Source organism: Trichosurus vulpecula, chromosome 7 (genome assembly GCF_011100635.1).
Source record: "Trichosurus vulpecula isolate mTriVul1 chromosome 7, mTriVul1.pri, whole genome shotgun sequence".
NCBI lineage: Eukaryota > Metazoa > Chordata > Mammalia > Diprotodontia > Phalangeridae > Trichosurus > Trichosurus vulpecula.
This window is the reverse complement of record NC_050579.1, coordinates 97,286,343-97,302,399: the sequence shown is the minus strand read 5'-3', so window position 1 is coordinate 97,302,399 and position 16,057 is coordinate 97,286,343. Positions and strand designations below refer to the sequence as shown.

General features: G+C 38.4%; 1 protein-coding gene across 1 annotated transcript in view; it reads left to right on the top strand.

The window, feature by feature from the left end:
* Nucleotides 1-16,057, top strand: part of SNX9 (sorting nexin 9) — a 125,947-nt gene that overhangs the window by 40,221 nt on the left and 69,669 nt on the right. The window contains exons 2-3 of the mRNA XM_036767052.1: nt 11,193-11,279; nt 15,762-15,836. Of these exons, the coding sequence (XP_036622947.1) occupies nt 11,193-11,279; nt 15,762-15,836 (162 nt within the window). The remainder of the gene's footprint in view (nt 1-11,192; nt 11,280-15,761; nt 15,837-16,057) is intronic.

Sequence of the window (16,057 nt, the reverse complement as noted above, 5' to 3'; positions counted from 1 at the left end):
TCCTTCTGACCCCATTTGGCGTTTTCTTAGCAAAGATACTGGAACTCATTTTTTACAGATGAGGAAACTGAGGCAAACAGGATTAAGTGACTTGCCCAGAGTCCTGCAGCTAGTGTCTGAGGCTAGATATGAACTCAGGAAGCTGAGACTTCCTGACTCCAGCCCTAGCACTATATGCACTGTGCCCTCTAGCTTCTCTTAAGAAGAAACCTAAGGAATCTTAGTTTAGTGTAAGAATCCACTGTTAGATTACATAAGTATAGTACTAGCTGGTTTGATTACAGTTTAACTTCAGTCCCTAGCTATATGAAGAAAATGAACTGAAAATGCATAGTTTGTTATCATCTGCTATGTTGCATCCCAGCATCTTCCTTGAAACTTCATTTGAGAAGTATAAATTTTCCTCCTATCAATTTTTCTCACTATCCTTCTCACCCTATTTACCCTATCCCTTCTTACTCCTTTGCTTCACTTCTACCTACTACCTTGCCCTCCTTAGCCTGGCCACCCCTCTCCCTCCACCCTTCTAGATGTGTGTGTGTATGTTATTCCCTCTAACCCATTCCCAATGAGAGTAAGGTTCTAGCACTAACCACCCTCCCCCTACTAGCTTTTTCTGTATCAGTTTTTCCTTTTATGCCTCATTTGTATAAGATAAATGGTTCCTTTTTATCTTTTTATCTTTCCCTTTTTTAGAATCACCCCATCATACTTAGCTCTCCCCACGCCTTCCTTTCAAACTATCCAATGATGACAATCATAAGAGTACTACGAATATTTTTACATATATGGAGTAAACAGTTTGACCTTATTGAGTCCTTATAATTGGTCTTTAATGTTTACCTTATATTTCTCCCAGGTGTTATATGTTGAATTTTCCCTTGAGTTCTAGGGTTTTTTGTCACAGAAACCTGAAAGTCTTTGAGTTTGTTAAATATCCTTTTTTTTTCCTGCCATTCAGGATTATACTTAACTTTGCTGGGTAAATCACCCTTGGTTATAACCCCAGTTCTTTTGCTCTATGGAATAAAGTATTCCAAGACCTATGGTTCTTCGACATAGTAGCTGCCAAGTCTTGTGTAATCCTTTTTGTAGCTCCATGATATTTAAATTGATTTTTTTTCTTGTTGCTTCCAGTGTTTTCTCCTTAATTAGGGAGCTTTGAAACTTGGCTATGATATTCCTGTAAGTTTTCTGCCTGGAATCTCTTTTAGGTGGTGATGAGTGAATTTTTTCTGTTTCTACTTTGCCTCCTTGTTCTAGAACTTCAGGGCAATTTTCCTTGATGATTTCTCCTCGGGAGAGTTTCTGCATCTGATGCCATAGACCATTCAGAACCTAGGAATTCAGAAAAAATAATTTACTTGATAGAATCAGGCCCCAAGACGATAGGAGGTTCTGTGAAGATCTCTGAAGCTCCCTGCTCAAGCCATATAGCTTGACCCTCATATAGTCCTTTCCCAAAGGGCCTACACCTAAGTTTTAGGTCAGTAGGAAAAGGGATGCCCTAGATCTGTTCCAGAGGTTCTTGGCGCCCAAAAATGATAAGTGGTGTCATGGTGGGCAGGCTGCCCCAGGTCTTCTAGTGCCCTGGCCCACAACATGAAGAAAAGATTTGCAGTAAAACAATGTTCTAACTACAATAAAATGGGTCAGCATAGAATAGTGAATAGAGCACTGCACTTGAAGTTAGGAAGATGGGCTCATATCCTTGCCTTGGACACTTACTAGATCACTGGGCAAGTCGATTAACCTCTCTCTTGGCCTCAGTTCCTCATCTATAAAATGGAGACATTGAACTCAGTTGACTCTAAGGGGCCTTCCAGTTCCAAGTAAATGATCCTTTGACCATAGGGTTATAATAGTGACATGTCAAAAGAATATTAGTTGTGACTCATATTTACATTATTATACTGTGGTTTTGGGTTGTTACTTACTAATAATAATTGTAGACAACACTTGATGTTAATAATCAAGGGATTGTTGAATAAAGTTTATATCTATGGTCCAACCTTTCAAGACAAATTAAAATTAAAATATACCTGGGAGATGCCACATTAGAGCATCACAGAATCTGAAGGATTTTCCGAAGTTATCAAATCCAACCCATCCCTGAAACAAGGATCTCTTAGATAGCGTACCCAATGAGCGGTCAGCCTTGGCTTGAAAATCTGCAGCAGGGCTGCTACATTCCACTGCAGCCTCTTCTGCTTTGGGGCAGCTCTAATTGTTAAAAGATGTTTTTCCTTACATCAAACCGAAATTTGACAATCTCTTTCGTCTGCCTATTGTTCCCAGTTGTGATCTCTGGGGCCAAGCAAGAAAACATAATCTCTTGTCCATATAGCCCTTCAAATTCTTGAAGACAGCTCAGATGTGTCTCCTAAGTGTTCTCTGTGACCATCAACTGATTTTCATTCACCATTATTTCAAGACCTTTATCATCCTAGTTTCCCTCCCTTGCATGCTCTCTAGCTTGTAACACTGCCCTTCATAAAATGTGGTGCCCCCAAAGAGATAAAAGGAAAGGACTTAGATATACAAAATTATTTGTGGCAGCCCTTTTTGTGGGTGGTAAAGAATTGGAAACTGAAGGGATGCCCATCAGTTGGGGAATGGCTACACCAATGTAGTATATGATTGTGATGGAATACTATTGTGCTGTAACAAATGAGGAAGAGGACAGTTTCAGAAAAATTTGGGAAGACTTATATGAACTGATGCAAAGTGAGCAGTACTGGGAGAACATTGTATGCAGTAACGGCAATATTGTAACAGTAATCAACTGTGAAAGACTTAATGATTGATGGATACAGTGATCCATGACAGTTCCAGAGGACTCCAGATAAAAAGTGCTATCCACCTCCAGAAAGAGAACTGAGGGACTCTGAGTGGAGACTGAAGCAGATTTTTTTTTCTTTTTTCTTTTTATTGCTTTCATCCCTCTCAGCATGGCTAGCGTGGAAATGTTTTGCATGACTTCATGTGAATAATGTCTGTCCTATTTCTTACCTTCTCAATGGGTGGGGCTGGGTTAGATGGAAGGAGTAAAAAATTAAAATAAAAAAATAATAAAATGTGGTGCCTTAAATCTGATACCATGAGTGCTTCAGTTGTGGTCTGACCCATAAGCACCACACATTTAGTTGTGTCTGACTCTGAAAAGGAAACCAGAGGCACCTCACCAGTTTAGCCTAATATACTATATTTCTTACAACATATTCTCTGAAAAATATATGTGAAAGTCAGTACACACCACATATAAATACATATATGTGTGTATATCTTTTGAAGATTTTATAGAGAGAAATTAGCTATATGGCTTGGTGACTTTTTATGTCTTCCTGGTTGCACTTACTTTGACAGTAATGCGATTTGTCGCAAGAGGGAGGAGATAAGATTAAGAAAAGTACACAAAAGCAATTCCATTCAGTTGCAAAGGTCAATATTAGTATCATATGGTCTGTCAAAGGACACATCCCTTTTTTCTTTTAACTGCTGATAAACTTTTTCAGGGAATGTGCTTTGGAAGGGGGATTGTTTGGGTGTTTGGGATATATCTGTTGTGTCAAAACAGTGTATTAATTTTTTTAAAAAACACATATAAGAGCCCAAGAAGCTTGGCACCTTGATGCCCCTTAGGAGCAAACAGCCTAACATATGTCAGTCCAAAGGTATGCCATCATTAACTCCTTGGAAGTCACAGAAATGTGGGGCATTCATTTTAGTTACATTTTATTTTATTTCATACCTTCTGGTTCTGGGCAGGTCTAAACAAGTGAATTTTCATAGTAATTACATGGACCTCCGGTCCTTCATCTGTAAAATGAAAGAGCTGGATGGACTTTGGTCTCTAAGGTCCCATAAAGTTCTAACCTTTTATGATTCTGAGTTCATAATGATGACCTTGAGTCATCAAGGAGAGGTTAAACCATGCTCACTATATAGTGTCCATTTAAGAAGGCATGGAAGGGTGTGATACATTTTAGACAGATTTCTATCCTAAATAGCTCGCTAAGATAAAGATTTGGTGCTTAAAGTGGTAAGTTTTAACTTTTGGAATATGTATTTATACAGAATAGCTCATAGGTGTGTAGTGAGAGGCAGGTACCCTAGTACTTCGAATTTATATGACACCTCACGTGTTAATGGAACTGGAGAAGACCCCAGAGGTGACTTGTTGTTGTTCAGTCATTCAGTTCTTGGACGCTTCTTGATCCCATATGAAGTTTTCTAGGCAAAGATACCGGAGTGGTTTACTATTTCCTTCACCAGCTCATTTTATGTTGGAGGAACTGAGGCAAACAGGATTAAGTGACTTGCCAAGGGTCACACAGCTAATAAGTTTCTGAGGTTGTATTTAAACTCAGGACCATGAGTCTTTCTCACCCCAAGCCCAGTGCTCGATTCACTTCACCATTTAGCTACCCAGCTTCACTTTGCAAGAAATTCCATTTGCATGTGGTCCTCCAGAAGCAAAGATAAAATCCTGTTTGACCTTCAGAGCCCTACCTCCTCCCCCTTTCCATTCTTCCTACACCGTACTTAGCCCTTTGAACCCTGAAGCTCAGTCCGGCTGGCCTACTATGTCCAGTGACAACTTTGGGCATTTTCACTCTCTGCCATCCTTAGAATGTTCTCCATGCTCATCTTTGCCTCCAGCTTTCCCTGGCTTCCTTCAAGTCCCAGTGAAAATCCTACCTTCTATAGGAAGTTTTCCCCAATCACCTTTAATGCCCTCTGTTGATTATCTACAGTTTATCCTGAATATAGTTTTGTCCATAGTTGTTTGCCTCTTGTCTCCCCTATTAGATGGGAACTCCTTGACCACCTTTCTTTGTATCCTTAGTGCTTAGCATAGTGCTTGGCACATAGTACGCACTTAATAAATGTTTATTGACTGACTTGTGCTTAATTGTGCCTTTTTTGCTAACGCATTGTAGTTAGCTGAATTAATTTTGTTTAGAAATTTGACAGCTTTGCATTCTGTTTGATTATTAGCCATATAATAATGGCAGTAGAAAACTAATTTTGATGTAACATTTTTCTCTGTATTCCAGTTCAGTTCAGTAAGCATTTATAAAACACCCACTTTGTATCAAATACAGTGCCAGGCACCAGAGTTTAAAAGATTTATTAAGCTTACATTCTAGGGAGGGGAGATTGTGAAAACATACACAGATGAATAAATACAAATGTATTGAGAAAAGATTTATTAAACTTACATTCTAGGGGGAGGGGATTGTGAAAACATTACACAGATGAATAAATACAAATGTATTGAGAAAAGATTTATTAGACTTACATTCTAGGGGGAGGGGATTATGAAAACATACATAGATAAGTAAATATAAATGTATTAAGAAGGAAATACATAGTATTTCCAGGTAGAGAATGCTAGTAACCTGGAGGGGTAGACGGCCGGGTGGTGGAGGGTAGGAAAAAGTCATGAACAGGATGTAGCCATTGAGGTGGGTTTTGAAGGTAATAAGTAAGTTCAGAAACCGAGAGAGTATTCCAAGAATGGGGGAAGCCTGCACAAAGACAGGAGGTGTATATTATGTAAGAGAGGACTTTAGTGGGAACATAGAACGGGTAAAGGAGAGTGATATGAAATCAGTCTGGAAAAAACGTGGCATGAAATAGAGGGCCAGCGACGTTGTTGCAATCCTCTGTGGGCCCTCAAGCTTTGCAGTGTCCCTCCCAAAACGTGGTACTCAGCATCGAACACTTGGGTGTGATATGACCAGGGCAAAGTACAGTGGGCCTCTGACCTCCTTTATTCCTGGAACCGCTGCCTCTCAGTGAAGCCAACAGTAGCATAAACTGTTTTGGCAGCCGTGTCTCACTGCTGACTTACAGTACCCCTTTTGTGACTGTGTGTCCTGTAGTAACAGGTAGCATTCATTCCATGGAACAGTATTTATTGGTACCTGGAATAATGTGATTATGGAACATTGCTCAATTATCAGATTGAGCAAAGGAGAAATAATGAATATGTCTTTGTCTATAATGGACTCCTGCCTTTCGAGTAGAATCTAAAACCCTTCTAATGACGTGACCTCTACAGAAGTTGACCTCTAATGTCTGACTGTGCCATGAAAGTGACTGTGACTTCTTTCAACACCCCCTCCACTCACACCCAAGCTCTGATGGACAGATTCTTGAAGCCTAGGTACAGGAAGGTTGTCGTCTCTGCCAGTGGAAGGAGTAAACATCCACCCTAGTGAAGCTGCCACTCCTTTGAATTCCAGAATCTGAGGAACCTAGACCATAGATTTTGGGCTGGGAGTGACCTCAGAAGTGATTTACCTAGTACAACCCCTTGGAAACTCAGTCCCAGACACTTGGTGACTAGAGAGGACCACACTTGAGCCCTTCTCCCATTCTCCCTGGGACTTAGAGGATGTAGGAGGGATGGCCTTCAGGATGAGAAATGTCTCCTGAAAAAGCCAAGTTTCAATTAACAGAAGGCAGTCTCAAATTGTGGAATGCAAAAGGTCTTTGTATTTTTTTGTTCTTGCTATCGTGCCTTCCCCTAGATAAAAAAATCATTGCCTGAAATCTTATCATGTGGTTGATTAGCTTTGATACTCAGCACCCTTGGGTTGCCTCTCCTCTTCGATTTGGAGGGCAGAGAATAAACTCTTCCCAAACTAAGCAGATGGCTTCAGAGGTTGTGCCACCTTTTTTTCAGTTTTCATTTGTGTGCGGTCTTTCCCGGTTTGACTGTCATGGGCAGCTAGGTGGCATAGTGGATAGGATGCTGGGCCTGGAGTCAGGAAGACTTGAGTTTAAATCCAGCCTTAGACACTTACTTGCTAGCAGTGTGACCCTGGGCAAGTCACTTAACTCTGTTTTACCTCAATTTCTTCATCTGTAAAATGAGCTGGAGAAGGAAATGGAAAACCACTTTAGTATCTTTACCAGGAAAACCTCAAATGGGGTCAGGAAGAGTTGGACACAAATGAACAACATTTGACTGTAAGTTACGTGAGGGCAGGGACTATCTTTTTCTTGTTTGTACTGGCAGCCTTAGCACTGTTGGCACAATGTATGTATACCTTTAATAAATATTTATTGACTATTGTTTGTTTTATAAATTTTAGATTATCAACAAACAAGTAGAGTTTAGGGAGTACCCGTAGAAAAAAGCTCCTGTTTATTAAAGAAAAAAAATTAAAAGAAGTTCCTGAAATAACAATAAATGTAAGTTGGCTGGCCAGGGACTATCTAAATTAGACCTTTTGGGAAAATTTGAGGGTGGGCAAACATGAAAAAAAGGGTTCTCTGCTTCCTTGAGGAATTTGCCTTGAGTTGCCTGAGGTCTAGGATGATTCTAAGCCTGTAACCCAACTAGACAGTTCCTGGGTCCGTACCTCAAAGAAATCAAGGAAGGAGAAAAAGGACCTGTATATTAACTACATGCATAGATTTCTAGCACTCTTTTCATAGTAGCCCCGTACTAGAAACTAAGGGGGAGAGGAGACAGCCACCTCCTGCAGAATGGCCAAACAAATTGTAGTGTATGAATGTAATGGAACATTATGGTGCCGTAATGATAGTGAAGGAAACTGAAGGTGTTGTGGTATGGGAGAGAGAGAATTGGGCAGAACTAGGAGAACAGTTTTCACAGTAACAACATTATTGAGAAAAACAACTTTGAAAGACTTGTGATCTGATGAATGTGATGATAAACCAGAAGATGGAAAATAAATCACATGACCCACTTCTTGCCAGAGACGTAATGGACTTAAAATCCAAGAAAGCAATATGTGTAATTTGGACATGGCCAACATGGGAATTAAAGTTTGCGTTTTGTTTTTAATTGTTCTGTGAGGAGACAGTGAGAATGAGATGTATTAAATGTTTGTAAAAAGAAATGGAAAAAATTAAAAGCTCCCTCAATAAACTGTATCTCTCTCTCTCTCTCTCTCTCTCTCTCTCTCTCTCTCTCTTTCAGTTAGTTAAAGCCCCACATTAATGCATTAATGGTATCCAACTTAATTGGACAGTTAATAATTCTTCTGTTAAGCGAGGAGATGTTTTCCAGTGGCATACTTCCTTGTCAGAAACGTCATAAGTAGACAAAGAAATAATGGAAAAGGATTAGCTTGCAGTCTGGAGTGGCAGCTGGTAGCAATGATCACAACTCTGTCTAAAAGGTATAATTTGAACCTCAGTCAAATTGACTACAAGCCCAAGCATTCTATCCATTATACCAAGAAAAATGATTACACACTAACTGAAGTGCCAGCTATGCAAGGAAACAAAAAATATCTTATCTGGGACTTTCAGGCTAAAAGGAGGTGACAAAAAGGATTGCTTCCTAGGGACTGACTATGGACACGTTAATTGGTGCTAGGACATGGCAAGCTATGGATTGGGAAGAAAAATGTATTTTCCTTCCTTTGTTGCAAAGATGGGGGGACTAAGAATATGGAATGTTGCATATAATGTCAGAGACATTTGTTTGGGGTAAGATGGGATGGAGGAAAAATAATAATGGAAAAAATAAAATGAAATCTTAAAAAATTAATTCTCCCCTATCCATAATTATAAAGAGAATTTTTCATGGTGTAATCTTTTATATTTAGGTTATTTCTCCCTTTCTTACCTAGCATCTCTTTCCTGGGCAGTTGAGTAGTCTTCTAATTTGTCTCCATGCTCCAGGCCTATCCTTTTTTCAAATCATCCAAAGTGATTTTTCCTAAAAGTCACTTCCTTACTCAACAGATTGTTACCTAGGATCCAATATGAGCCCTCTTTTAAGACTGTCCAGAACTTGGTCCCAACGTGCCTTTCCAACTTCATCCACCCTCCCACATTCTTTTGACCCAGCCAAACTAGCTTTCTTTCTACTCCAGCTCCCACCTGCTTGCCTTTGTGGCTGCCCATGGAGTAGAAACAGACTCCCTAGCTTAAGTCTGCCTTGTAGAATACCTGTCTTTCCTTTAAAATCCTGCTCAAGCAGCACTTTGTACAGGAAGCCTTTCTTGATCGTCCACCTGTCCCGTGCCGGCTCCTGCCAAATATACCTTTTATTTATTTTACGCATCCTTATTTATGTGCGTGTTGTCTCCCTCTGATAGAGTGCAAGTTCCATGAGGGAGCAAAATAGGTTGATTTTTGTCTTTATGTACCTCAAAAGGGCCCCTGGCACAAAATAGGTGCTTAATAAGTTCTTGTTGATGGATTAATTAATCGTGCTTGTTGATTAATTTAATTTAGATGCTAGTCCAAATCTATTTTCTGCCAAACTGCTTTTTTGTTTTCTCAGGCAGTTATTTTTGGTATTATCAAAAACTGGACTAGTAATCTCGGTTTTTGATCATTACTTATATACTCTGTTCCACTGGCTTTTTTTTCTTTTTTTTAATCAGTAGCAAAAAGTTTTAATGATTATGATAATTTTATTTATTAATGATTATTATTACTTTATATTGTTGAGGTCTGGAAGTGCTATGCTCCTGTTCAGCTTCTCCCCATTATTTCCCTTGAGATTCTACACTTTATGTGTACAAGTAAATTTTGTTGGGTTGTGGGGTTTTTTTGTTTTTGTTTTTGTTTTTTGTCCAACTGTAGAAAATAACCATACTCCATGGTAGCTTGTGTAGCACAAAATTTAACCAATTTATTTAGCCAATGTTATTTTATTAGTTCACAGACCAGACTGATCACTAAATGTACCTCCTATTATATCTTCCTTTATTTCTAGAAAGTGTTGAACAATTTTATTTAAATAAGTTTTGAATATATTTTAATAGTTTGATTTTCAAGTGTTTTATATATTTTGCCATTGTTTTGAATGGGATTTCTCCTTCTATAATTTCATCCTGGTTTTTGCTTCTGCTGTATAGAAATGCAGAGTTTTTGTGATTTATTTTTATCCTGCTATTTTACTGAAGCCATTAATCATTTCAAATAGTTTCTTAGCTTATTTATTCTTTGGCTTTCTAAGTAAGCCGTCATGTCCCCTGCAGATTGGAATATGTTTGCTTTCTCTTGGTTGACGTTTAGCCATTTGATTTCTTGTTCTTGTCTCACTGCTATCATTGGCTTTTCTAGAACTACGTAAAATAATAATAATCAAAAGAGGGGGCACCCTTGCTTATCTAAACTTGTACTTATCAGGAAAGTATCTAACATATCTCTGTTGCAAACAATCCTAATTTTTAATTTTAGAGATGCATACTTTTATTATATTTTTAAAAAAGGTACCTCACCCTAATTCTTTTTCTAATACAGAGAAGTGAAAAAGAGTGTTGTTTGGGTCATTCATAAGTAGTGGAAGTGGGAGATTACATTTATAGGTTGTTTTTTTTTTTTTAAATACATTTTCTGAAGTGAAAGGTTTCTTTTTTAATCTATAAGCCAGTGAAGTTTTTGGTACTTTCTAAACGGCTATACTCAGTGTGGAAATCAAATGTTCTAATTTCAGCTCAACCAACATTTCTTAAGTATTGTGCTAGCTGTCCAGCTAGGCAATAATAACACGCAAATAATTAGTAAAATAATTTTAAAATGTGCATCGGGTGAATAAAATTCAAGTGAAACATTGGAAAACTAATACGGGCTGATGTAAACTGAAGTAAGCAAAACCAGGAAAATGACAGAGAAAGAAAGAAATATAGTTAAAGCATTTATTAAGTCCTTTCTGTACGCCAGACACTGAGCTGTATACCAGTATAATCAAACAAAACAGGACCATCCCTCAAGGAGCTTACATTCTAATACAGGAAGTTGGGGCATAAAAAAAAAGGTGTTGTTTTTTTTTTTAATTTAATTTTAAATTTTTATATAATTTTAAAAATACATATAGATTTTTTAAAGTCTACCAAAATTGTACAAGGGAGATGCTACATGAGATCCATGGGGAGAAAGCAAGGAAGGCTTGTTAGAAGAAGTAACATCTATGTTGGTCTTTAATGCATAGGTAGGAATTCAGCGGTGAAGGATAGTGGTGTTCTAGGCATGGGATACATCATGAATGAAGGTGCTCCCTCGAAGTCAGTACCACAGTTTCCATTTTTACCACTGCATCTTGGAATCAAGCTGGAGGCACCTACCTACTCTCCTTCTATCCAGTCATCTCTTAGTGATACTGATGGTACTGATCAATTTATAGAATACGCTGTGTCGTATTTCAAAGCTAAACTAATGTGTCCTTCTCTCTCCCCTTATTTTGACAGGCTCGGGTTATGTATAATTTTGATGCTGAACCTGGAAATAATGAATTGACAGTTATTGAAGGGGAGATCATTACAATTACAAATCCGGTAAGAAAACTATCAAGCTGAGTTCACAGAGCTGTAGCTCTTTTCATAGGATTCATCGCAGAACAGAATTGATTATTCAAGACCACAAAAGACTTTTTTGCTCTCTGCTCTGAAGTAACAGTAAATGGACCAAAAGTAAAATGTTATTTCTCTAAATCTTAAGGCAGGATTGTAACTCTGCTAAAGACTGCTGAGACTGCCATTGAATTCATGACTTTCAGAGTAATGTTTTCCCCTGCTGCCACAACACTGTCATATCTTTATGATAAAAGATGATGCTTATAAATGTCTTGGCTTATTATCCCTAAGGGAATTACATATATATGTGTGTGTGTGTGTGTGTGTGTGTGTGTGTGTGTGTGTGTATGTATACGTGTGTGTGTATGTATGTATGTATGTATACGTGTGTGTGTGTGTATGCACATATTTACTCATAACTGCTATTATAAAATGGACCTCACTTAGAAATGGAAGTAGCAGGTAAAAGAAAATATGTCTCACTAATGACTGACATTTCATTCATTTTTTTATCCTTAGATCTATATCAGTGACAGAGAATCCGTTAACTGCATTTTGTGGATAGACAAAATGGAATCAGAGAGATCTTGGTTTTGCTCCTATGGAAAAACTAGCTAAACTCTGACATAAAACTTCACTCTTTGTAGGCCTGCCATATGCTGACTGTTTTGGGCTCTCTTACCAAAAAATATGTTCTTTTGGGGTAATTGCCCTACTCAGTCCATTCTTCGTCTTCTACCCTGAGTCCTACCACCACCTCATGATCAGAAATGGCAAAATGAATGTATATCCTATATACATTTTTGTCAATGTTACATCAATCGTATATTCATTAGGTGACCACTATGTTCCCAGTACCGCTAAGTGCTTTGGGTGAAACAGAAGTATTAGATGTAGTCCTTGCCTATATTGATTATGTAGAGATTACTAAATACCTATTAATGTGGAATGTATTGCTCATAACTTTTCAGAATAAATTACTAACTTAATCACATTTTCAGCAAAGGATCATAGATTAAGAACCAACAGAAACCTTGAAAGTTTACCTCCTTTATGGTGAACAAAGTCGTGTCTGACTCTTCATGACCCCTTTTGGCAGGTTTTTCTTGGCAAAGATACTAGAGTGAGTGGTTTGCCATTTCTTTTTCCAGCTCATTTGACAGATGAGGGACTGAGGCAAATAGGGTTAAGTGATTTGCCCATGAACACATAGCCAGTAAGTGTCTGAGACAAGATTTGAACTCATGAAGATGAGGCTTCCTGATTCCAAGCCCAGTGCTCTATCCACTGTGCCACCTTGCTGCCTAACATTAAGAAGGCCAGACAGTGAAATTACTGGAAGGGAAATTTGGGAGGACTTGGGAAATGAAGGCCAAAAAGCTTGTCTAGGTGACAACAAGGTGAGGAGAGTGACACTTCAGAGTTGAAGACCACATAGCCCTTCTCCAAATCAGTACTACAGTGGAGCTAACAGCTCTCAGCAAGGAAGGTCAGGGATGAAGGTGCTGGCTGCCTCTTTGACCTTCTGGAGAGACTAAGTCTTTCCTGCCAAGCCAAGGAATTATTTTCTGGTTAACAATGCACATATCTCCCTCAGAGAAGAGAAAGTAGAGGAGCTTGAAGAACTTCTCTTCACTCATTATTAATCCTATCTCCCTCCCTCTCCCTCAAAAGGGAGAGGGGTTGAGAAGACTTTACCTACAAAAAAAAAAAAGAATGAGATATGAGTTGGACTAGTTGGTTTCTAATATCACTTCCAAATCTGAGATTCTTTGTAAAATGAATCTTCACACCAACAGACGGATATTTGTGAAGTATAGCTTCTCTGCACACATGTACAGTCATGGTCCTCACAAAGGACAAAGCACAACCTTTGAGTAGTCTGAGCTGCCTGAATGGCCAGTTACAGTTGGGCAACTCAGCTCACCCTCCCCTCCCTTCCTTTCCTCTCCTCTCATGGGGGTGTTCTGTCCAAAAGAAGGTAAATTTTGATGCCTGAAATCTACCTAGTTAACTTTGGGTTTACTGGCTAGATTTCTTTCTCTAAGACTGTGTCTTAAACTCTGTTCACTTTGATTGGACAACAATAGGGTTTTTGGGCCCTCCAGGCTCAGAATGAATGTAAATAGCAATTGTTTCTGTTTTGACCTGACACCAGAGGATCTTCTCCTCCCAGTTTGATTTTTTTTTTTTAATTAAAGGAGCCATCCCTTAATTCACTACTTAAAGACACCTATTCACTGAATGGGCATTGCATCACTCAAAGTGAGCAATTGAAAAGACCCTAGCTTGAAAAGGCCAAGGTCTCCCACTGCATCCTGAGCTAAATCCAGTCATCCTGATGATATCTGGCCCCTGGACCCAGATGGCTCTGGAAGAAAAAGTGAGGCTGGTGACTTTGCATGGCCGTCTCTCACTCAGATCAGATTCATTTGCAAGTCATGTCACCATCTCCCTGATGTCATGGTCCTCTTCTGGAACATGGGACAAACCACAAATACCACTGTGCCTGGTTCATACGTAATAGGTTATTAAGAAATGTAAATTGATTAGTTAGTAATCACAAAAGAAGATACTGAGTTTAGACAAGACTTGCCCCGTACTTTCCCAGAGTTTACTTGGGATGGAGTGCAGAGACAGATGGTAGTAATAAATAATGTTACCTCAGTGCATTTGAGTTACAAAACAAAGTACTATCTGCATGAGGTCTTAAAAAGGAAGGGGAATCTGGGAAGACTTTCCGGTGAAGGGGGCACATGGGTTTCTTTTTAAGGATGGCTAAGATCAGAGATGTAGAAGAAGAGCCAAGGTGTAGGAAACCACAGGAGAGAGCATTTCAAAAAGGAAAGAGGGGCGGGGAGGAAGGTGTCAGAGGCCTTTGAAAAATCCACAAGGATGAAGACTAAGGAAAAGTCATGGCGTACCCTTGAAAATTACTTGGTTATTTTTTAACCCCGAATTTCCAGGCTTCCAAGTGGGATTACTGGAGCAAAAACTGATGGCTGTTCATTTACTAAGCATCATCAGGCATCTACTAAATATCCTTTAGCATGTGGTCATGTACTTGATACTTAGAAATAAAGCAAATTCATCTGATTTTTAAGAAAATGTCTAAGGCTCTATACTCAAATTCTAGCCAAATTGTTGAATTTTTTAAAATTAAATTTTTTTTCTATTATCCAGTATTTTTTCCCTTCCAGTTCCCCTGGAAAAAAAAGAAAACCCTTGAAACCAGTATACATAGTCAAGCAAAATAAATACCAGTTCCAAATGACCAGTTCCAAAAAATATGTTTCTCATTCTACATATTTAATTCAGCACCTCTCTCTCCAGATGTGAAAACCTTAGATTTAAATTTCTGGGTGTAACCCAAGTAGTGATCAGTGCCATGAGGTTACTTATTTGTAGTCTAGAATTGACGGTGTGGGTAGACTAATGTGTATATTTAATTAGGAGGTCAATGAAGGTCCTTTTTTAAAAATTTATTTTGTCAAATATTTCCTAATTCCATTTAAAACAATTTTTAACATTTATTTTTTAAAATATTGCGTTCCAAATTCTGTCCCTCCCTCCCACCACTCCCTTGAGAAGGCAAGCGGTACAATATCAGTTGTACATATGAGGTCATGCAAAATATATTTCCATATTAGTCATATTGCAAAAGAAAGCACACACAAAAAAACCACAAGAAAAATAAACTAAATAAAGTAAGCTTTGACCTGCACTCTGGAGGTAGATAGCATTCAAGGAAATTCTTTTAAAAGTATTATTTAGGTGAAAATTAGAATGGAGAATGTCAGTTTAATTTTATTTATTTAACCTATTTAACCAAAAGAGACGGTATGGAGCGGTAGAGAGAAAGGAAGAGAAAAGTTAATTTCCCCAGCCCAGATGACCTGGCCACTCTTAACTTACATGAACATAATTCCATTATTTGATCCTCAGAACAACCCTATGAAGTAGGTTGCCCACCCCTATTAACCAGATAAGGAAAAAGAGGCATCCAAGAGTACATAGCAAATAAGTGGCATAGCTCAGACTCATACCCAGTTTTTCTGGACTTGGAGCTTTTTCCATTATATCTTATACATCTCATGAAGTTAGAATTGAGTTGTGGTTTAAATGATCAATGAAGAAAATGTGGTTATCAAAATACATCATGCTTTGCATAGACTAATTTGGGCACTATTTAGAACCAGCACCAATTATGCATCAATATTTGATGAATTGTAGTCTAGGTTTACCTTTTTTTTTTCTGGTAGCTAAGGTCTTAAGAGTTTTTGGATGTCTGGATGATGCCAGCAGGGAGGAAAATGTAATTTATGAATAATGGATTTTGCAGAGATGGTATACTTAGTGTTTAAGTTGTTTTTGTTTTGTTCCTTTTGTTGTGATTCTTCACACAAGTTTTCCAAATATACCAAATTTCTTTTTGTGTGTTTTTTTTTGTTTGTTTGTTTTTAGGATGTAGGTGGAGGATGGCTAGAAGGAAAAAATAACAAAGGAGAACGGGGGCTTGTTCCCACAGACTACGTCGAAGTAAGGATTTTCAGTCATTTAATTACAACAGTTACAACCGATTCCTCCCCTAACTTATTTTGGATGAACAGGTTTGAGGGCTGGAACGTAAAAGAGTGACAGTCATTCCCACCAGGCTCATTCCCTTCCTTGGTGTGATCAGGGATTAAAATGATGTAAATGATATTGTTCAGTAGCTGCCATGGAAAAATCAGAAGCAGTCTTATTATTGGTTTTAGTGA